This window comes from Asterias amurensis, chromosome 4 (assembly GCF_032118995.1).
Source record: "Asterias amurensis chromosome 4, ASM3211899v1".
In the NCBI taxonomy this organism is placed as follows: Eukaryota; Metazoa; Echinodermata; class Asteroidea; order Forcipulatida; family Asteriidae; genus Asterias; species Asterias amurensis.
The window spans coordinates 6,238,749-6,261,935 of record NC_092651.1 but is presented as its reverse complement, the minus strand read 5'-3'; the positions used below and the strand labels follow the sequence as shown (position 1 = coordinate 6,261,935).

Below are 23,187 nucleotides of genomic sequence, written 5' to 3'. Positions count from 1 at the left end.
GCCCAATTTTTCACAGGTTATGCTTATGTTGGGATATTTTCACAATTTGGGATACGCATAATGAGAATAGTGGTCTTTAACAATAACCAAAGGTATCCAGTGCCCTTAACTTTTTTAGAAATCAAATTTTGCTTTGATGAGAAATGACTAAATAATATCTACTTATAAAATGTTATAATACATAAATATCAGACAAAGGGAAGTTTAGGATTAACTTTTTTAATAACTGTACAATATTAACATTTTCCTTTGGCAAGTGTTTGCTGATACCATGATTTGGTATTGCGTTGATTAAAAACTCAACTAGAAAATTTACATGTTTGTGAATATAAAACTTGTTACGCTTAAAATGGTGTGCATCCAAAATAGTTGAACACAAGTTAAGAACGATTTTGTTTTGTCTTCCATGTGAAAACATGTATGCTACATGTATAGTACACAAAATATATGTATGTCCTATATATAGATAAATGTACAAGTTTATACATGTACATTTACATCAATTTACATAATGTACTTTCTTCAGCTGAGTTTTTCAAAAGTCAGTGTTGTTTTTTATTACTTTATTTTTATGCAAGTCGCCAGACACACAAGGCCTGAAGGCCACTTCAAGGTGTGGGCTACAAAAAAAAATTCCAGAGGCCAGTGCCACCTACTCCTGGGGCTGAAACAGGGTTACCCCTTTTACAGTCCATACGGATGTAGGCTTGGGTATCATCAGTCCGAAGCCTGGCCGGTAGAGCAGAAAGCACTACCTCCCCAATTTTACGTAGTAAGTGTCATGACCGGGACTCAAACCCACACTCTGCACGTTAGGCGTGGAATGGATGCATGCTGGTCTAGCTAGCGATCAAGGTTTGAAATTTTACATGTCCAAGTAAATGAATACCATACTGTTAAAGGGACACGTTGCCTTGGATCGGGCGAGTTGGTCTATGAAAAGCGTTTGAAACCTTTGTTATACAATGCATACGGTTGTTTTAAAAGTAGCGATCCACACAAATATGCCTCGAAATTGCACGGTTTTCCTTATACGTTGTGAACTAACACGGCACACCATTTTGTGGGGGTCAATTTTTTTCATAAAAAAACGGTTTCAAACGCTTTTCATGGACCAACTCGACCGATCCAAGGCAACGTGTCCCTTTAATTAAAACCATATGTGTACAACCATTTTCTCAATTCTGGCCAAAAATATTGTTCACATTTTTTAATTGTTGGACGAGTGTTCCAGTCAGCTGATGAGTTTTTTAAAAACTTTCTTGTAATTGTATCTAGAAGCATACTCATTGATGATAAGGTGGGAATTAAGATTGGTATCACAATGAGCATTCTCATTAAAAATACTTCATCCTCAATTATAATTTCAGAAGTAACAACAAACAAGTTAAAGGGACACGTTGCCTTGGATTGGGCGAGTTGGTCTATGACAAGCAGTTGACAAGTGTTTGGTATCAAATGCTTATTGTTAGAAAGATTATTTAAAAGTAGAATTTAACAATCCACACAATTATGCCTCGAATCTGCACAGTTTTCCTTTCACTTTTGAACTAATGCGGTTGGCCATTTTATTTTAGCCAAAAGTTTTACTCCACAAATTGGCGTGCCGTGTTAGCTCTTGACATTATATAAGGTAAACCACACAATTTTGATGCATATTTGTGTGGATCTTTATATCCTACTTTTAAAATATCTTTCTAACCATATAAATTTTATAACAGATGGTTGCAGATGCTTTTCATAGACCATAGAGAAAGGACCATGGAAGGAGTTTGAACTTCCTTACTTCAGAGGAAACACGTTCGTCGCCGCTAATCCGTTGCAGTCTTATGCTAATCTTATTGTGACTGCTGGCACAAACCTACACTTCAATCCTGTTCTATTTCAGTCAAACACAGTTATATGCATGTTGGTGTCCTACGACTGATGGAAGCATATGATTTATAGTAACAAAATGTCTATGGCTATGTATGAGTTGATGCAGCTCTGTAATAGTACCCCACACTAATACTAAAAACAGAAGCTAAGTTCCGGGATCTTAGACAAAACTGTCAAATTGCACTTATGTGCCGTTCATCCAAATTGTTTGTTTAACCGCAACTAACTACACTACTTGTGCAGTTTGGCACGTCGATGGCACAGTGATCACGTAGATGGTGTGGCATGTTTGTCTGACAGCCGGGTTTCTTTAAGCAAAACTGACGTCATTACTGCGGAGTGCTATTGTCAACTTCCAGAAGAAGATTATAACTGCATTCACGGCAAGGATCAATAATATTCAGGAGTCAAATCACTGGTAACATCATTTCAATATCCACTTCAGTTGCATCATGTTTCAGTTGCGCACGAATGTTCGTCTGACAGCCGGGTTTTTTTAAGCAAAAGTGACGTCATTACAGCGGAGTGCTATTGTCAACTTCCAGATGAAGATATGACTGTATTCACTGCAAGGCTCAATAATATTCAGGAGTCATGTCAGCAGTAACGTCACTCCGGTACCCATAGTCTGCTTCTGTTTCATCATGTCCTACGTAGGAGTGAGGGCGACCATAATTGTCATACCTAGGATACACTGTACCATCTTTATGACGTATCAACGTGCTGATTGGATAAACCTGCTCAGTGTTACCATGGGGATACTCATACTCTTCATTGAGATCGTTTGCTGCTATGGAGTTCTTACTATCCGTTAGTTCCATTGGATCCTCTGTTATTGGCGATAAAATCAATGGTGGTGCATTGTTTCTGTAATGTTTGCCATTATTACTATGGTCTGATGTTGCAGCGTTGCTGTGTGAACTATTAGATCGTTGTTTAGCTGATGGTCCTGTGTTGAAGCCATTTTGATGTGTGTTGGTTACCTGTGAAGCATTGGTACCAGTGTTTCTTGGGAAAGTATTATGGTGCGGGGAAGCGTTGTCGTAATCATCATAGGATAGTCTGTCATTGTTTCCATGAGGCTTTCCATGGTATCCCGTAGATCTGTTTGCATACATGCTGATCGGTTTATGTATCGGTTGTTGTGAGTAGACATTAGCTGAAGCTGAACGTGGTCTGCGCGGTGTCGATGCATCATCCCAGCATAGGTCAGAGTGCCCTAGTGTTGCACACTCAGGGGTACAGTTGGGACTTGCCATGTAGTGGTCTCTGTTATAAGGACCTCCTGAAAAAAACCATAAATATAGTTAGTGAAAAGAAATTGAGATGAAGTATTATTCTTGTTTTCCTCAAATTCAAAAGAACAGTTGGACATTGACGTCAGGTTTGAATTTGTAGATGACCTCTGAACAAGACGCATCAATGGTAACTTGGTGGTGTTCTGGCTGTTCTGCTAAGCAAACTTATTTGTGCTAAGCAAGTTGTTTTGGTTACAGGCTTTCTAAAATTGGTCCCTTGCAGTGATATCTATATAGTAGGAGGGGAGACTTATGGGTGGTCGTTTTTAACAGTTCTCGCCAGTAGTGCGCGTGGTCAGACCTACGCGCAAAATACTGAACATGTGCGCGCTTGCTCAGATCCGCAAAAAGAATCGCTATGTCTGCTGCCGCCAGTACTAAAAAGTCTCCCATTATGATCATCGGTATTTGTTTCTATATTTGTTGTATGTGCCCAAAAAAGGCTAAAAGCCACTCTTGTTACGGCACTAACAGAAGAAAAATGATTGAATGTGAAAAAAAACTTGGGGGAGCTGAGGTTAGGAATTGATATTCCTCTTAAAACAGTCTAGATTGTAGGATGGAGGGAAACATGCACCAGGCAAGGAGTTCCAAAGAGATGCAGTACGCGGAATAAAGCTGTTGGAACTCTTTGTTCTATCAGCAAATCAAGAGTGTATGGATGAGAAGAAGCAGGAAGTATGAGTGTCTTACCTTGTTGAGATGAATTGGAGAGTCTTGGGCATGATGAAGATCGGACTCGGTCAGACGGAGTATAATGATCGTGATGAGGATCATGATAATCATGATCACCCTGTCCGCTATCATAGCTACTCCTATTTGAGTTATCACTAACCGCATCGGTCTCACTGTGAATAGGGTGAAGTTGAGCTACATGTAACAGTTTCTGCACCTACATTAAAGAACAGCAAGGGAACAAATTAGAATGTAATTCTAGATCTATGTATCTAATTGTAGGTCTATGGGTTTTTACCCATAGACCGATGTGTGTTAGCAATGTATACTCAGTACTCATACCGAGTCCAGTGAAAAAGTAACATTTTAAAGGCAGTGGACACTATTGGTAATTACTCAAAATAATTATTAGCATAAAACTTTCTTGGTGACGAGTAATGGGGAGAGGTTGATAGTAAAAAACATTGTGAGAAACGGCTCCCTCTGAAGTAATGTAGTTTTCGAGATAGAAGTATTTTTCCACGAATTTGATTTCAAGACCTCAGATTTAGAATTAGAGGTCCCGAAATCAAGCATCTGAAAGCACACAACTTGTGTGACAAAGGTGTTTTTTCTTTCAATATTGTCTCGCAACTTCGACGACCGATTGAGCTCAAATTTTCACAGCTTTGTTATTTTATGCATAATGTTGAGATACACCAACTGTGAAGAGAAGTCTTTGACAATTACCAATAGGGTCCACTGTCTTTAAGGGAAGCTTTCTACCATCATTATCTTCAAACAGTTTAAGAATGTAAATCTATGGATAATGTTAGGGTTTTTTCGTCCTACAAAAAGTACCCAAAACCTTTAAGAGTTTGTTGAAATTACCTCTGCGTCATTATCCGGTGTTTGTCTAGCTGATGTATCTGACCTAACATCAGAGTTACTTCCAAACGTCGTCATCTGAAGGTTCCCAAGCCTTGAATCTATAGATCCATTCTGTGCTGCTTGGGCTCTCCATTTCATGATGTTCTTAGATGGTATTGAACTTAAAGATGTCGTGATTGAGACTTGAGAGGAGTCTGTCGATAGCTTTCTCTGTACACCATGACTTTCAGAGTAGTATTCCACACTCGTTACTGTATCACTATTGGATAGGTTAGAGGGTTCTTTATACGTCTGCTTTGATGTGGGTCGGGCTCGGCATTTGAAATGAATCAGGATGATCACAACAAGGAGGAGCAGAACTGTGGATCCGAGAACGATTGCAGTTATAACAGGCCATGTTGTTATGGGATTATTGTTGTCAGTATGTGGCACCTTGTCGTCAATAAGACCAAAGTCGGCTGCTGTTAGATTAAATCGCTTGAAGAACACATTGGCTGGTAGAGACATGTTGAAATCTAAATTCGTAATAACAACAGTTATGGATAATGGTGTGATCTGAGGTACTTTACCGCCGTCGGAGATTTGAACAGTTACTTTGTGAACTCCTTCCCATTTGGTTTGTATCGTTTGAGCTGTAATCATTTGACCAGCGCTGTTAACTCCAAATATGCCATCTGTGTTTCCACTACTCATACTGAATGATAACTGGGAGTTTAATCCTTGGTCGGGGTCGGAAACATCGACAGATACGACTAGGAAACCTGGCTCAGCTGTAGCAGGAATGAAGAAAGTATCATCGGCTGCCGTTGGGTAGACAACATTAGGAGCGTTATCGTTGGCATCATGTACATCGACGCGTACTGGTACTTGAGATACTTGTCGTGTAACACCATGATCAGAAACCATCACTGTGAACTCAAATGACTCGCGCTCTTCACGGTCGATATTCCTCGTCGTGAGGAGCTTTCCTGTTTGTTCAACAATACGAAAAAACACCTTTGCATCTGCGTCTTGGATTGCATATGTTAACTGTGAGTTCTGGCCGTAATCAGAGTCCGTGGCTTTGATGTAACCAACTACAGAGTTGACCAACTCATTCTCAGTTACTGTGAATTGGTAGCTGGATTGTTCAATTAGTGGTGCGTTATCATTCTGATCATCAATGTCAATGACTAAGGTAGTATTTCTGCACAGGATGGGTACGCCTTTATCACATGCACTAATGCGCATATTCATGGTCGACAGGACCTCACGATCCAAGACAATGTTGGAAGTTACGACACCTGAGGAAGGGTCAACGGCAAAGTCATTCCCTTCCATGAATAGATGATAAGTAATATCACTATTGGTCCCTTCATCTGGGTCGGTAGCTGTGAGAGTCACAATGGGCGTTGGAGGTATATTGTTTTCTTGGATGTTGGTGTAGTAGATCGGGGAAGAGAAGTATGGAGCGTTATCATTGATGTCGTCCACATTGATGAGTAGATATTGAACAGTGCTTCGTGCTGGTGACCCATGATCTTCAGCTCTAACTGAAATGTTATATCCCCGCAGTGTTTCTCTGTCTAAAGCGCGCAAAGACGCAATGAAGTATTGCCCATCACTGACCTCCTGAAGCTCAAAATCAGAATGAGTATTCGACAATGATATACGGACATCGCCACTTCGGCCGCTATCTGGATCAGATGCTTTGATGAATGCAATTAAAGTACCAATTGCAGTGTTCTCCAATACATGTACCTGGTCATTAGTCTCACCACCTAGGGCATTAACAGTCAATGACGGGGCATTATCATTCATGTCAATGATATCAATAGTCACTGTAGTAAAATCAGGCACTGGGTTAGTAACTCTATTTGTTGCTTGGATAATCAGCTGGTAGCTTGCCTGCTGCTCATGGTCAAGTATTCCTATGACACTTAAACTTCCCGATGCTCCATCGATTTCTAATACTTGTCTTGCGGCTTGTGTGACACTACTACTGAAGGAGTATTGGATCTGCCCATTGGTGCCCCAGTCAGGATCCACAGCTTGTACTTTGAGAATCTCAGTCCCGATGGCGATATTCTCTTCAACACTGACAGCATAACTGGACTGTTGGAACTGTGGAGTATTATCATTTGAATCCAGGACTGTTACATTCAAGGTAACTGAGCCCGTGAGGGATGGATTACCCCCATCATGAGCTAGAAGCGTCAACAGATATGTACCACGAGTCTCTCGATCCAACCCACCAGTTACTTCAAGTTGCAGTAAGACAGAGTTATCGTCATAACGCTGTCGGAAGACTCCGAACTTTCCACCGTAGTCGTTAAGAAGTTCGTACTCTTGGACTGAGTTGATCCCTATATCAGGATCTTGAGCGTTCTCAAGGGGTATCTTAGTTCCAATGGCTACCGTCTCCGGAACCTCAATAGGAAGAACGAATTCACTGAAGAATGGAGCATTGTCGTTGATGTCTTCAATGATTACATGAATATTGATGAAGCGAAAGGAAGACTGAGGCGAGACCAGTACCTCTAACTCATATTGACAAGTCTCACTCCGTATTGGGCAAACAGTTTCTCTATCAATTTTCCGTATTGTCGTGATATCACCCGTAACGCTGTTGAGTTCAAAATAGGTGAGGTTTACTGATGCAGTGGTTAGCAACTGGAATCGAGTCGCAGAGTCTGTTGGTAAGGTTAGATCCTCCACCAAGTTGCCTACATGGTATCCAACCTCCTCCTCAGGTATATTGTAGGTTATCTCTTGGGTTCGAACAAGAGGTACCAGACTACATCCCAAGATCCAAATCAATGTTATTGTTAAGAATTTCATTTTGAAGGATGGTCTCTTTCAACTGAGGAATCGAACCGGATAGCTCCGTTGCCTTGGTTACTTGCCTGTGTATACAACCTAATGCACGGTAAAGAAAGAAAATAAAAAAATGACTGACAATTGAACACAAACACAGAATTCCTGCTTGAAGAAGCATCATGATATTGGGCCCATATCAAAGGAAGAATTCTAATTTGTACATGTGGAAATGGAGGAATGGTGTATTTTTCTAGTCGAGTTGGGGGCTATTTCAGTAGCATTTCACCCTGCCTCTGGAACTCTCTGCCTCAACATCTCAAGGACACACATGACATCTCATGACTCCAATATTCTCTCAAAACCCATCTCTCCAGATTAGCCTACGCAGATATTGAGTGAAATTTTCTTCTTGTTCTTTGACTAGCGCCTTTAAATATACAGATAAAGTGCGCTTTAAAAATGCTGTTTTATTATTATTTTTATTATTTAGTTGTAATGTATTCATTGATCAAACCATGATTAAAGTTTGTGCAATGGAAGTCCTGACAAAGAGTGTAACACTTATTGACAGTTGGTACACCCATAATTGAATCAAAAGCACAGTTCAGATTGTGAACTTTGGTTAAAGACCCTGGACACTGTTGGTAATTGTCAAAGACCAGTATTCTCACTTGGTGTATCCCAACATATGCATAAAATAATCTGTGGAACTTTGGACTCAATTGGTCAGCGAAGTTGCAAGAGAATAATTACCGGTAAAGAAAAACAACATGTTGCTTTCAGATGCCTTTTAAAAAAAGGCTTCAAGCCTAAAGCCTTTTAATACTTGAGTGAGAAATTACTTCTTTCTCAAAAACTAAGTTGCTTCAGATGCAGCCGTTTCTCACAATGTTTTATACTATCATCAACAGCTCTCCATTGCTCGTTCTTATAAATAAGTTTTTATGCAATTATTTTGAGTAATTACCAATAGTGTCCACTGCCTTTATCACTTATTCTGCTTCAGTGTGTTTAAGTCCACCTACACTTTGGGGGATTTTTACCCTTTAGCAATTTGTTACTTGATACTTAAGTCATGCATGTATAATATATTACAACACTGTTAAAATACAGAAATAGAATATGATCTACCCTGCCACCAAACACATATCCTCTTTTTAAAGGAAAATACATCATCGGTTTTGGGAAGAGTTAATCACTCCCAAACCTATGAAAATGTTTGGTGAAAATAAACACATACATTGATTTTGAGCACCTTCATATCGGGGCTATTTCAATTGCAGCAACCAAAACAAGCAACCTACTGATTTCAATTTGATTTTCTGAATTTTATTATTTAGACAGTATTTCAGTTGGAAATAATTCTCTGGAGGACCGTGAACTTTCAGACAGGCCGGACACTTCATGGAGGCAACAAAGGCGATTGCCTCCATACCCTTGGTCATTGCCTCTATGCCCCGTGGTCATTGCCTTGGTGCCCTTGAAATGCCCCAGTAGAAATTTACAATTTCCTCATAGGGTGCCCTTTACCCATCAGGAAACACCTTGGTGCCCTTGCCCCTTTGAAAACAAAGCATACAGGCCTGAATATGTAAAATTTCAGTTAACGGGAAAAAGGTACACGGTTGGTAATTACTCAAAACAAATATTAACTTAAAAACTAACTTGGTAACGAGCATTGGGGAGCTGTGGATAGTATAAACCACTGTGAGATGCGGCTCCCTCTGAAGTAGCATAGATTTTGAGAAAGAGGTTATTTCTCACTAAAATAATAAAAGACTTCTAGCCAGAAGTCTTTTATTCCTATCTGAAAGCACACAAATTCGTCCAACACGGGTGTTTTTTTCTCTCATCATTTTCTCGTAACTTCGATGACCAGTTTAGCTCAAATTTTCACATGCTTGTTATTTTATGCTTATGTTGGGATACACCAAGTGAGAAGACTGGTCTTTGACAACTACCAAACATGTACCTTGCCTTTAAATTTGTTGGACTCAAATTGTTACTGATTGTGACGTTAACGCCTCAAGTTATGGAGTTTTGTACTGGTATGTAACCGCATTGACCACATAGGGAGTGTCTGCTATTCAATTTCAGTATCACTTACTCCTAAGAGGTTAAACTTGCTAATCACTGAGGGGTGTAATGTCTGCAGAGTGGGAATAATGCACATTAGTTTATTTAACCTTTAACCCAAGAATATCTTATAACATGACCGATTAGTCCTCTATCCACATTCTTCCTATATGAAACCGTGGAGGAAAATTATAACCAAGGGACATGCAGTAGTTCTAGTAGGCCTTTGTCAAATTCACTTTTGGTCATGTCATTATTGTCAAGTGAGTTTAAATTATTTTTTATTTTTTTTATTTTGTTTTATGATTGATATCCAACAGCGGATAGCCACCACTTACAGGTATCATATAAAAAACTATGTATAAATATTAATATATAAATGGATATGTATTTGTTTGTACTTGTTTGATGCCTCTGGAGAAGGTCCGGATTGGATCGAAAGCTAAGGCCATCTACCCTATTCATTATATAAATATATATAAAGTTGAAAATTGCAGTTACATAAAATTGATAGAAACATTATTATAAATAGACAAAAATAGTACACCGACACCCTCATAAAACACACCATGGCACACTAACAATGGTACTCCCACAATTGACCAATGTACTAAACTTTTTTCCCCGACCCAAAACCATAGCTTGGAGCAAAGAGAAACAGCATTGAACATGACATCCTGATCGTCAGGCCTGATACTTCATGGAGGCAACAAAGGCGATTGCCTCCATGCTCCCAGGTCATTGCCTTGGTGCCTTTGAAACGCTCTAGTAGAAATTTACAATTTCCTCATAGGGTGCCCTTAAACGAGTAAAAAAAACTGCCTTGGTGCCCTTGCCCTATGAAAAACCAAACATACAAGCCTGGGTGAACACAGGCCTGTTACTTCACAGAGGCAATGCTCCCATGTCATTGCCTTAATGCCTTAAAATGCTCCAGTATAAATTTACAATTTACTCATAGGTTCCCCTTTAACAAGTAAAAAAAACTTCCTTGGTGCCCTTGCCCTTTGAAAAACCAAACATACAAGCATGGGTGAACACAGGCCTGTTACTTCACAGAGGCAACAAAGGCGATTGCCTCCATGCCCCCCTGCCTGGTCATTGCCTTGTTGCCCTTAAAATGCTCCAGTAGAAATTCACAATTTCCTCATAGGGTGCCCTTTAACAAGGAACAAATGCCTTGGTGCCCTTGCCCTTTCAAAAACGAAGCACACAGACCTGAGTGGACATTACCTATGTGTATTGTCCAAATTAAGTTTGTAAGAAAAGATGTTCTTAACTTGAAGGTAAATTCAAGCGAGTTTCAAATGAATCTCCACAAAGGTTCTCCCAAAGTTGGCCATTGAAAATGACATCCTTAAAGGCACAAGACCCTTTTGGTAATTACTCAAAATAATATTAATTATTAACATAAAAACTTACTTGGTAATGAGTAATGGGGAGAGGTTGGTAGAATAAAATATTGTGAGAAATGGCTCCCTCTGAAGTAACAAAGTTGTATGCGAAAGAGGTAGTAACATTTTTTTAGGAATCTGAAAAATCACTTAAATTTTGTGCAACATCAAGGGTGTTTTTCGTTGATTATTCTCTTGCAACCTTAATGACCAATTGAATCAAAATGTTCACAGATTTGTTATTTCATGTATTCATTTATTCGTTTTAAATGTTGGGATACTTTGACAATAAGCCTATGATGCCCAGTGCTCCCATGACAAATATTTACCAAATATACTTTTCGGGTTTGGAAATATGTTTTATAATCTTTTTCCAAGTTGCATGACTCATACCTTCGTTCGTAAACACAAAACCAATTTTTAAAAGCGGTGTTTTATAAAATGTCCATCAACACACGGCAAACTGATCGATCATTACTGGGGCCTTGGGAGACCCAACCCTACACAGGGTTAGTCTTCAACTCCACGGGACCACCTTTTCACCCCCTAGGCTCCCACCAAAACCATTTGATTCCAAAAGAGTTTGCAAACCCAGTAGGCCAACATCGAACAACAACCAAGGTCTTGACAACTTCAAGTTCAGTAATCTGAAAATGATCCGGGAGATTGTGAGCAATGAGTGTGAATGAGAACTAGCTTAGCCCTGGGCGTTGTTAGTCAGATCCAAGCATTCCTCAGACAAGCTCCTTTCTCATTGATGACAAGTATTGATGACTTTAGGCTTAATGAGTTAACCAGCTACCATTATAACAGAGTACGTATTGTTTTAATGACAGTGACCTTTAAGTATCGTGAACCCTTTTAAGCTTTGTTTCTATTTTGATAAACATTGTATCATTAAGTTTCCCTGGTGACACCTTCTTGCAAGAATATCATCAATCATAACATTGACGTTGACAAAATCATTGTCTCGTATTTAATTCCCATACAGCTCGATTTCAAAGACCATGATATTCATCATTGGTGTTTGGAGAGTTTGAAGGTTTTAATAGAATAGTCGGCAAACACTAAAAAAAAAATGTAAAAGATTTTCATCCATCACGATTTAGTGATTAACAAAGAAGTGTTTTTTGTTTGTTTAAGGCATTGCACTGGATACAAACATTGTGAGAAACAGCACCCTCTGAAGTAACGAATTTTTTGGGAAAGAGTTAATTTATGAAAACACACACAATTGTGCAACAAGGGTGCAATTATTCTCTTGCAAATTCGAGGACCAAATGAGCCCAAATTTTCACAGGTTTGTAACAATGACAATTTCTAAGGGTGTTCAGTGCCTATAAGCTCAGAGACGCACTCGGCAGCCCGTCAAAGAACAACATACACGCCAGGCCTGATACTTCACGGAGGCAACGGAGGCGATTGCCTCCGTTGCCCCTTGCCATGCCTTGGTGCCCTTGAAGTGCTCCAGTAGAAATTTACAATTTCCTCATAGGGTGCCTTTCGCCAAAGAGAAAACGCCTTGGTGCCCTTGTCCTTTCAAAAACGAAGCATACAGGCCTGCACGCAATACGACCCCAACCTCTAAACGGAAAAACCTTAATTCTAAATCCGTCGTCTTTTCGTCAATGATACTTTGAGATGATTGTCATTTTAATAATGTGAAATGTAAACCACAAACGTCTGGAACTAAAGACTATCCACCCCATGGGTTAAGGTTATCTTCTGTTGGTGGTTTAAACTCGCTAAGCACATTCAATACGATAAGCACCCCAGGAATCTGATAACTTATCCTACTTGATCTTATAATACAGAAGTAATAAAGTTTCTTAGCGGGAGACTGGCTCCATTATTAGCTACCATGGAAGGAAGCATGAGTAGCTGATTGTTCAGTCGGTAGTGCTACTTCGTCTGTAGGTCTCTCGGTGGTCATGACTGATTGGGCCTCTGGGGTACATCAGTGGGTGTTTCTGGTGTTTTTCAACCAGACATGACAAAATGTTCCAATTTAGTTGTTAAAAAAACATCATCTTAGTTAATAATGTTCTTTTTTGGTGGAACTGGCGTATACGCAATGTATAACATCGCTAGAAAAGCGATAATTGCTTTACACTTTTCATGTTCTATAATCTAAGCATGAATCAAGAATCTTCTGTGAAAGGACGAAGAAACAAAACGTGATGAACTTTTCTAAAACGTTGCCAGCCCTGATACTTCGCAACGGCAACGACGGCATTTCTGTCGACGGCATTTCTGTCGTCGTATTGCCGCAATGCCCTTCAAAATATCCTACTTTCCAAGGCAATTTTTGACGTGGCCTTTTCTGATCATTGCCGCCGTGCAATTATATTAAACGATATCCAAGTTCGACATTCACCAATGAAACAGAAAATGAGCCGAAATAGCAAATGTCCAAAGTCACACACACGACAATGACAAAAGCACTTGAACATAAATGGTTTGGTAATTTGTTTGTAGTTTTATAAAATGATGTTATTCCACACGTTCTGGACCAACCACGACGCTATCTGGCCATACATATTGAAGCATTTGTCACGATTGGAGCAAAGAAACAAAAACCCTGGTGCAAGTGTTTTCTCCTTTGCCATTCATTCAATTACAAAAGTTTTGTCTTTGCTATACTTTTCTGTCCGTTCGTTCGTGTTCCTGTTTATGATGTTCTCTCTAAATGTAAAAGAGTGAAAAACACCACTCTTTACGAGTTGTCCCTCATATGGCTCTTCAAAAAAGAGTGGTGGTTATTTCACTCTTTTAGAGGGGTTTCACTCCAGGACAGAGCGAAAAATCACTAAAAAAGATGAAAACTTCAATCTGAAAGAGTGGAAGACCACTCCAAAAAGAGTTGTCCCTCATATGGCTCTTCAAAGAGTGCTTTTTCACTCTTTTACAATTTGTCAGTCCATCAGGCATCTCACCACAAGCCTCGGCAACTAGATAATGCCCTCATACTTTATTAATATGTTCTATGCCTTGTGAAATTGTATTGGGTACTTCTTTAACAATTCTTGTTTTCATGTATCGTTTTCATTTCTCTATGTTTTCATAAAGTATGGAAATAAATGCGAGTTTGACATTCAAGCCTATCAATTAAAATGCGAAACACTATGACGTCGTATTGTGTATGACACATTAACATCGCTGTTCATGACCGTTAAGGAATGACACAACAGACAATACTGTAAAGGGAATTAAAGTTACTATATGGGATGCGACCATCTGCTGCACATAGGCACCATGATGTATGATGAGTAGAGCTTCCAATTACTGTCTTGCATCCTAAGTAATTTACAACCATATTTACACACAATCAATAATGGATCGATTAACAAGCCGTCCGCTGTGCAACTAAACAACAGCTTATCCATAGCCACTAGTGACCGATCAATGTATGACCAGCGCACTATTATTGCATAGAAACAAACCATGTTACTCTAAATTACAACTTAGCACATACACAAACCATTACTCACGTCACATGCACACCCAGATCCGCAAAAAATTTCTAAAAATAACCAGAGTGGAAACACAGTGCGTTGTGCACGCTAGTGACATACTATACCATAGAGCAAGGGGTGTATAGTTTTGTTTTTCACTATGTACTTTTTTTTTTTTTTTTCCGACATCCTCGCATTTTATCACGCAGCATGGCCAGCAGTACTCAAGTAAAATAACCAAAGTCAACAATTAATGAATCTATAGTAATGACTTTGTACGTTCTCTAGCTTGCCGCCAATTACAGCTGGGCCATAATTACACATTACCAGAAAGCGAAAATGTTTTAGCCACTTCTTTTACATTCGAACGACCAATGGGACAATGCTCCAAGATGCAAACACAACTTCCTTTTTATAAACACTTGGCACCCGTAGGCCTACCGTCTTATGAGCACATACAGCAAGGTTGCTCTATGATCGTGGTCTTGAGGAAAACTTGCGCATGCACCAAGCAGCCTACTCGCGAGAAAAGTTTCACCCAATAGGTTTCAGTCACTTTGCCAAATCGAAGTCACATTATACAATGGACACCATTGGTAATTGTCAAAGACCAGTCTTCTCACTTGGTGTATCTCAACATATGCATAACATAACAAACCTGAAACTTTGAGCTCAATTGGTCGTCAAAGTTGCGAGATAATAATGAAAAAAAAAAATACCCTTGTCACACGAAGTTGTGTGCTTTCTGATGCTTGATTTCGAGACCTCAAAATTTAATTCCGAGGTCTCGATTCAAATTCGTTGAAAACTAATTTTTTTTCTCGAAAACTACGTTACTTCAGAGGGAGCCGTTTCTCACTTTTTTTTTTTTTTACTATTAACCTATCACCAATACTCGTTACCGAGAAAGGTTTTATGCTAATAATTTGTTTTGAGTAATTACCAATAGTGTCCACTGCCTGAACAGAAAGCCTGATTATATTCGTTTTGGCAAAACTTGACTTTTCTTTTGACAAATGTTCATAGTTGAGGTCAGTTTCGTGACTTACTTTCACACCTACAGAACAAGTCTATTGTACTATTCGAATGTACTTCTCCAAAACGGATGATGTGCGACCAAACGTCATAAACCATAAAACCTATTGAAATAAATAAGCCAGTAATTTCGGAGTAGCTTTTAGAACAAAAATAGACTTTGAGAGCACCTTTTTGATCAGGCAGGGTGGAGGCGCGCTGTTATGTTAGTTGTTGTTGCACATAGTGATACATCAAAATTTAGATTTACCATAAATATTTAGACTGTACGCACTATTAAAACGAGAATAATGTTGCTTGAATGTCCCAACATTGATCCTATTTGCTAAATAAGTCGTTCGTAAATCATTTCGTGAAATTAAGCAAAGAAAAACGCAATTGCAAACCTTCGATTATTTTATGAGATGATGTGCTGAACGGGTTTTCAATTAAAAGGGTTTTCAAAGGGTTTTCCTCTTGGTTTACAGAACAACAGTAATGAGCAAGATCGAATTAAAATATAAACATAGACAACACATACAAAGTTCTGCTTAATTATCTGAGAAAATGCAAAACAGGTAATTGGTGATGAGCTTAATACAGATTGTTTCGTTATTTGTGGATTGTAAATTTGCTTACGACCAATGAACAATATATTTTTTATAAATAATGCCAACTTACCTTTTTGCTTCACACATCAACATCCAATGTAATATAAATCGCAACAGAACCCAGCATTCTGGTCGTGTTTTAAAGAGCAGTGTAGTCTTAAAAATCCAGTTGTTTAGAGAATCTTTTAGAGAGCGCAGTTTGAGCTGACAGTATGCGAACAACCTTGTGTGATCACTGGATACGGAAAACGCCGTGTAAAAGAACAGCCGAGTGATGATCAAACACACCGAACACCAACTACGCCAGACTCGTCCATTAGTTACAACGGGGGTGTTCTGTTTCAAATGGGCGAAAACAGGGGCATCATTCTTCGCTTTTGTTTGTATCAATTCAAAAAGGCCAATAATTTCCTTGTTTGTTAGGGATTTTGTTTCTGTATTTTATAGTAGTATTGACGTACGTGCCGCCTGGGTTGACTGTTTTCTTTATTCTGGTTTTGGGGTTGGCATTATTTGTGTGTGTGTGATTTATTGCACTTAGCGGTTAATTAAATACGTCTTTCTATTCAAACATCTTTGAAGTCAATGTTGATCTAACTTTTGGGTCTGACTCTTTTCACACCTCTAAGCGGTTTCTTGGAGAATCCCATTCAGTTTTACGTGGTTAGTTTGATGTTTTGATACGATTCAGTCACAACAATAGAGGTGCGAAATACATCGTAAATGCCAATGGATAGCTGTCACCATTTTGTTCAAAAGCTTCTGCATGCTTCAAAGGTTTAATGTGAATCAACTTGTCCTCTTGAACCGACTGTTAATGAAAAGTGAACCATCTTCTTTGTTAACCAACACAGCTACCAAGGAAGTTATAACCAAGAGATATAATAGATGACTGGGATAAGCGAAAAACAACATGATAATTCCAACCCATAAAATGTGCTTGAGAATTCGTAAGCGCCGAAGTTGCATCAATTTAACCTTAATTTTCGCCACTAATTAAGTCACGTATAGTGCGCATTCTTGAAGGGTATTAAATGCTCATAACTTCGTCTATTGATTCGATGGTAGTAAACAAAAAACCGGGCGTTACTATTTCTCATCGGGCTTGTTTGCTTTGTTTTTGAAAGGGCAAGGACACCAAGGCATTTTCTCCTTAATAAAAGGGCACCCTATGAGGAAATTGTAAATTTATACCGGAGTATTTCATGGGCACCAAGGCAATGACCAGGCAGGGGGGCATGGAAGCAATCGCCTTCATTGTCTCCGTGAAGTATCGGGCCTATCATAATGCACATTCTTGATGATGTATTGTTTTCACATAAATCTGTCTAGTGCTGAGAATATTGACGATTACTATTTCGCCTGAAGTTCCATTGATTACAAAGTCATAGTCAATTAAATTATGCCGACACATTTGATCTCCTAAGATTGCCTAAAGGCGAGTTTTTGTAGATTCGATTTCGAGTGGTGTCCGTTTCTGAATGTTGCGGCAGAAGGAGGTGTGGTTTATACCCGGTGTCGCCTCGCTGGGTTCGACGTTCCTGGTGAAAATATACCACTTAACGGTTTTGGCTGTTTTCTCAAACCACTGAAACTTCACTGTTAAAGTGTTATGTTGACAACATCAAATTATTACTTTTAAGATTGAAAAAATGAAGGTGCTACCCAATTCAGTGACACTCCAACACTGTTGACTCGAGAGTTACACAAAACTGTTAAACAAATTGTTACAAGTTGTATGGGTTTTATGTTCGTAGTTTTGTCAGGTCGACAGGGGAAGTTACAGTTCTGGAGCAAACCACTTGAGTTTGTGTTAATTAGAAGTTAATAGTTGGTAATTAACCATGCATACGGGACACTGATTGGGTAAATATAAACAATAGTTTGTCTTCGATGAACCCAAAATTAAGATATTGAGTTTATTTCAATAAAAGGAAAGCAGCGTATGTATATACATAATTTTAGGATATATATTTTAAAGGATTTTAAAAAGAACCCTTTTTAAAGTAATAGTCATTTGGAGCGACTGAATTGAAACGTACAGTTCATTTATTGATTACCATTGGATGACGCACAATCCTGATAATCAGAATCATGTAATCCTCATTGAACACACACTAGACCTATATGTCACACGCCAAAAAACGACACTCCTATTCACCATTGTTATTAGTTTTGGTTATTGTGTCATCCCCAATTCATTCAACACTAAATGTTGTAAAGAGTAAATTATACACAGTCTCCTGACGATGACTCGAGCAAGGTAGTAGAAACGTTGGTACCAAATTAAAGAACTCACTACGCGGTATAGTTTATAACGAGAAGTCCCCTCAACCCACAAAAAATAAAGTAGGTCCAAGCCGATTTTCTTCCTTCCATCCAGGTAGAAGTTAAACAGCAGGACAGTTCTTTTCAGAACTGAGAAGTCTCACGAAATCCGAAAATGTACTCTGCGGTAGGATAATATATAGCAAGACAGTTCTCTAAAGTATAAACCATCTATTGTTACCGCCAAATATTGATACCTCACCATGCAACGCCTCAAATACCATATTGTTACTTTACCATTTTTCAAGATGTACAGACGTAATAATCTGTTTACTCTAATTGTTTTGAGAGTTTGGTGTTTTCCCCTCAAATATAGATATGGGGCATACGCTAAAGTTTAACAGTGATACTACGGCCTTTTGGGGGTACTTGTGACTCTATATGGGTCCAGTTTCTTAAAGCTGCTTAAGCATAAAATATTGCTTAACAATTGTCTGCTGAGCAGAAATGAGCAGGTTACCAGTCACAAATTGTACACGTAACATGGTAGTTTGGCTGGTAACCTTATTCAAGTTAGCAAGCTTTTGTTGCGCTTAGTTACGTTTTTGCTTAAGCAGCTCTATGAAATTGGGACCCGATAAGAACAGCATGGCTTTATTTTGTGTGATATGTTGTTCTCTAACTTATTTAATGCGTGTTTCTAAACGACAATTGCATTAACGATGTCGTGCTGTGACAGCTTTTTAAACTCTTCTAATTTATTATGCAAGAACGGAGGAACACACACGGATAGAACCACGAGCGTCTTCTTCCAAAAAGTTATCGAATAACGATAAGTCACTGGTCTTAATCAATAATGTAAAAGCTTTTTTCTAGACCATAACCTTGTAAGCCTGATTGTAACTTTCTTCTTACAACTTGTACTATTGATTAGCTGGTAAACATTACAGACGCTTCGGGTTATTGTTGGTGTATTTGGGTTGCAGATGACAATACACAACACGGAAGCACCTGTTGGTAGTGCCATGTGCTTAAGTATTGCCTCGAGTGAAGATTACTATTCACCAGCCATGTAAGTCTGTGTTACATCAATATCATGAATGGGCTATACAAGTTAATCTGCCAAATCATCTTCAACTGAAGTTGGTTTTCATCGCGGAAGATCCTCCTTCAGTTTCACCCCTTGCTCTATCAAGGAACATGCTCTCTGGGTTCATCGATGGTTTCATCAACCATGGAGGTAGAAATAGCATCACGCTTGCCAGATGCTGGAGCTATCAACAAAGTGGTTTATTTTAACACGAGTTGCATAATTGGCGTGTATCAGCTTTGTGGAAATCATTTTTGGAATCTACACAAAACTGGAGGATGACTAGAGCAAGCTAGTCGAAACGTTGAGACCAATTGAGAACTCACTCTGCGGTAGTGATATTAATAACGATCCACTAAAGCTAAAGTAGTAGTCCCAGCCAATTTTCTACCTTCCGCCCAGGTAGTAGTTAAAAAGATGGTTGGTCTTTTCAGAACTGAGAAGTGTCAAAATTCCGAAAATCTACTCCGCGGTAGTAGAATATAAAGCAAGACTGTTCTCAAAGGAACAAACTCTACCTGGCAATTAGTGATACACACCGCAAACAAAATAAATATTGATACCTCACCGTAAATCCCATATAAACAACATGGTTTACACGAGCGATCTAATTGTATGCAAAATCAAAATATGTGAAAATCATTTTGGAATCTAAATAAAACCAAGAAGAATTCATAAACAAAACTAGAAGACTTACTAAATAGATTGCTGTGCAAACCTTTCTACATTGTGTAAACATAAAACCTGGACTCCCTGAAAAATAAAGCCTAGAAAACCTACCCCGCCCAACCGAAAACTATATCCACGCGCCTAATAGAATTCAAACTGGAATGTGTTTTGTTTATGGAAAAAAAAATTGAAGTTTTGAGGATTTAAAACTTAAAAAAAAATAGTTAATGGCCTGACGTTTCGACACTAAACAGAGTCTTTATCGAAGGCTGAAAGAGGATTTAGTCAATCTACGCTGCGTTTTTGATTTATGACTCACGCGGTTCACTTACATATTTGGTTAGCGGGTATTGATGAGTGAGTGGAAGGTGGGTGTACCGAGAAGGGCCCATGGAGAGTGCGGATCATTGGCGGTTCATCAGAGCCAATCCACGGGGGCAAGAATGGCACCAGACAGGGTTGGTGACTTGTCACCTCGGTAATATTTATACAATCTTTCTTCATGCAGGTTAAGTTTCTCTGAAATGGAAAGGTGTTGTTTGAAATAAGTTGACCACCAGAAAGAATGTTTTTCTAAGCATATTTCAAAACCACTTTTGTCAAAGAATACACTTTTCTGAGTTGCAGATTCGGGGTGTTTTGATGGGCAAACGTTTATCATTGTTTAAAGGTACTGGACACCTTTGGTAATTGCCAAAGACCAGTATTCTCTCACTTGATCTTCCTTGCTCTATGCTTGTTATATCCCGATATTACGACATATGCATAAAATAACAAACCTATAGTAATTTGGGGGCATTATTGGTCATCGAATTTAGAGAATAATGAAAGAAAAAAACACCCTTGTTGCATTACTTTGTGTGCTTTCAGATGCATCATAAAAGGCTTCAGCTGAAGTCTCTTGATTTTTATTTGAGTGAGAAATTACCCCTTTCTCAAAAACTACGCTACTTCAGAGGTAGCCGTTTCTCACAAGACTATCAACTGCTCTTCTTTGCTCGTTACGAAGTAGGTTTTTATGCCAACAAATATTTTGAGTAATTACCAATAACGTCCAGTGCCTTTAATCATAGAGGTCTTACGGGGCACAGTTGCGCACGAGCCTAATAAAGAGTTACTTGTAAACCGGTACGACTTATCGACTTAAGAAACTTACTCAATTAAAGGGATAATCCATGGTTTTAAAAGACACAACGATTTCAATGGTTCTCAGAAACACTCTAGATACATAATCTGCAAAATCCCCAAATCCTGCGGTCACGTTTGTTCGACAGAAAACAACGAATGCTTTGTTTGGTCAGGTATTTTCGCAAGTTCACTTCTTGCTTATTTTGAGCTCAGAAACTGGACATATGGTGACAAGTTACAATGCTAATGAACTCATATTCTTGAGAAACTACTGGAAGATTGGAAGTTGAAACTAGTTGGCATGTGTGAGCTTTCACAGATTGAAAGTTTGTTTGTCGATATAATATGGAATTTGAAGTTAAAGTAAGGGGAAATGGCCTCCCCCTCCAAATGTATCATTTAATTTGTGTTACAAAGAAGGGTATTAGGTTTTCTTGGTCAATTTCGGCAAATGAGCAGCCAATTTAACTTGCTTCTGTTCGAATTAAAGCTGTTTTGCCTCTCCAGTTGTTATTGTGTTTCAAGTTCAGAATTAGGTACTTCAACTTCGTTTTGAGGCTTTTGAGTTCCTGCCAAATTATTTAGTCTGAAATTAAACTGTTAATTAGTAATCCGTAAAAGTATATGGTGACAACTTTGAATCTCCAAACTCACTTCAAGGCGAGTTTTGGGAATTCAAATTTCGGCGGTGTCCGTTTGTGAATTCTGCAGCCAGAGATGCGGTTGGTACCCGCTGACACCTTAAGGTGGATGGATTCCACCTTCTTCTTGTGATTAAATACTGTGACAGTTTTTAGCCTTTTTTTCAGAAAGTAGCGACGGTATTCGGCTGAAATTTTCACCTGTGACTTTTATTGTATCTTTCTTGATAATTTTGCAGTTAAATCAGGGCCAAATTTCATGGCTCTGGATTCCGTAAGCACATAATCGGCGCTTACGGAAGCAGGGAATTATGTGCTTACGGCAAGCGTATTTCACGGGTAAGCGGCGAACTTTGGCTTCTGCGCGTGCGTACTGTGTTAATAGGCATGCTACGCAGAGATTCGGCGCTTGCAAGTAAGCGGAGAATCGTGATCGTAAGCGCAGAATTCGGAGGTAAGTAGAGCAATGAAGTTGGGCCCTGCATCATTCGTTGACAAAAAAAAAACAATCTATGACCCTAATGTACTAATTTTTGATCGTATTGACGGTTGTCTCTAAACCATTAATTTACAATTCAATTTATTTTGTATATATGGTACATAATTTGTTGAATATCATTTACTTTGAAAAATTATACCGTTTTGATATTTATGTTGTTCTAAAAACTACAAGGTATAGGCCTACTCAATACAATTGTTATGATCGGTTTAATGGACTATGATAATTAAACAATGTATACAAATGGTATCTTCTGATACAGCTTTTACTGTTTTAACCAAAAGTTCTTTTCGGAATCATCACTACCCGAGATAATATTCACATGGTGTTACTACCATCACAAACCTCTCTTAATAATTCTTCCACCATGCAAAGTTTCAATGCCCTATAGCCTTACTATAAATTAAAACAGATTTCTACTTCGGGTCTTATGGTTTTTCTGTAATATAAAAATAATAACGAATGTTAAAATTGTCCGTGGCATTGTTTGCAGGAACGTGTTAAGTTCAATGTCAATGGGAGATAACTGCCGTTTCCCATGATGGGACACAACTGAATCAATCTTGCTTGGGAGCCATTGTTACCAAAGAATCCAGTTGTTCATGCATGCCTGCCCATCATGGAACGTACACTAGGGCTGGATGTCAAAGGACGTCAACGGACACCTTCCATAGCTATCAAGGTTATGATAATGGAAGCAATGGGCCGCTTGTTTGTGGATTCTATCCACTCAGGAATGCATGTTTTGCTAACTTCTCCCCTTTCAACAATTGAAACTATTTTGAAAGTCATTTGTCATCCTATAGGTCTGCACACCATAGT

General features: G+C 38.8%; 2 protein-coding genes across 2 annotated transcripts in view; one reads left to right on the top strand and one right to left on the bottom strand.

Moving 5' to 3' along the window:
* The window catches only part of LOC139936686 (dnaJ homolog subfamily A member 3, mitochondrial-like), a 51,700-nt gene extending 28,778 nt beyond the window's left edge, over window positions 1-22,922 (top strand). Inside the window, exon 11 of the mRNA XM_071931554.1 lies at window positions 22,859-22,922. Within this exon, the coding sequence (XP_071787655.1) occupies window positions 22,859-22,891 (33 nt within the window). The 3' untranslated portion in view covers window positions 22,892-22,922. The remainder of the gene's footprint in view (window positions 1-22,858) is intronic.
* On the bottom strand, window positions 2,454-7,541 carry LOC139935820 (protocadherin-11 X-linked-like). Its single transcript, XM_071930419.1, has 3 exons — window positions 4,722-7,541; window positions 3,870-4,068; window positions 2,454-3,163 (listed from the first exon to the last, which is right to left on the bottom strand). The coding sequence occupies exons 1-3, from the start codon at window positions 7,539-7,541 to the stop codon at window positions 2,454-2,456; spliced, it is 3,729 nt and encodes a 1,242-aa protein (XP_071786520.1).
* Window positions 22,923-23,187: the final 265 nt, after the last annotated feature.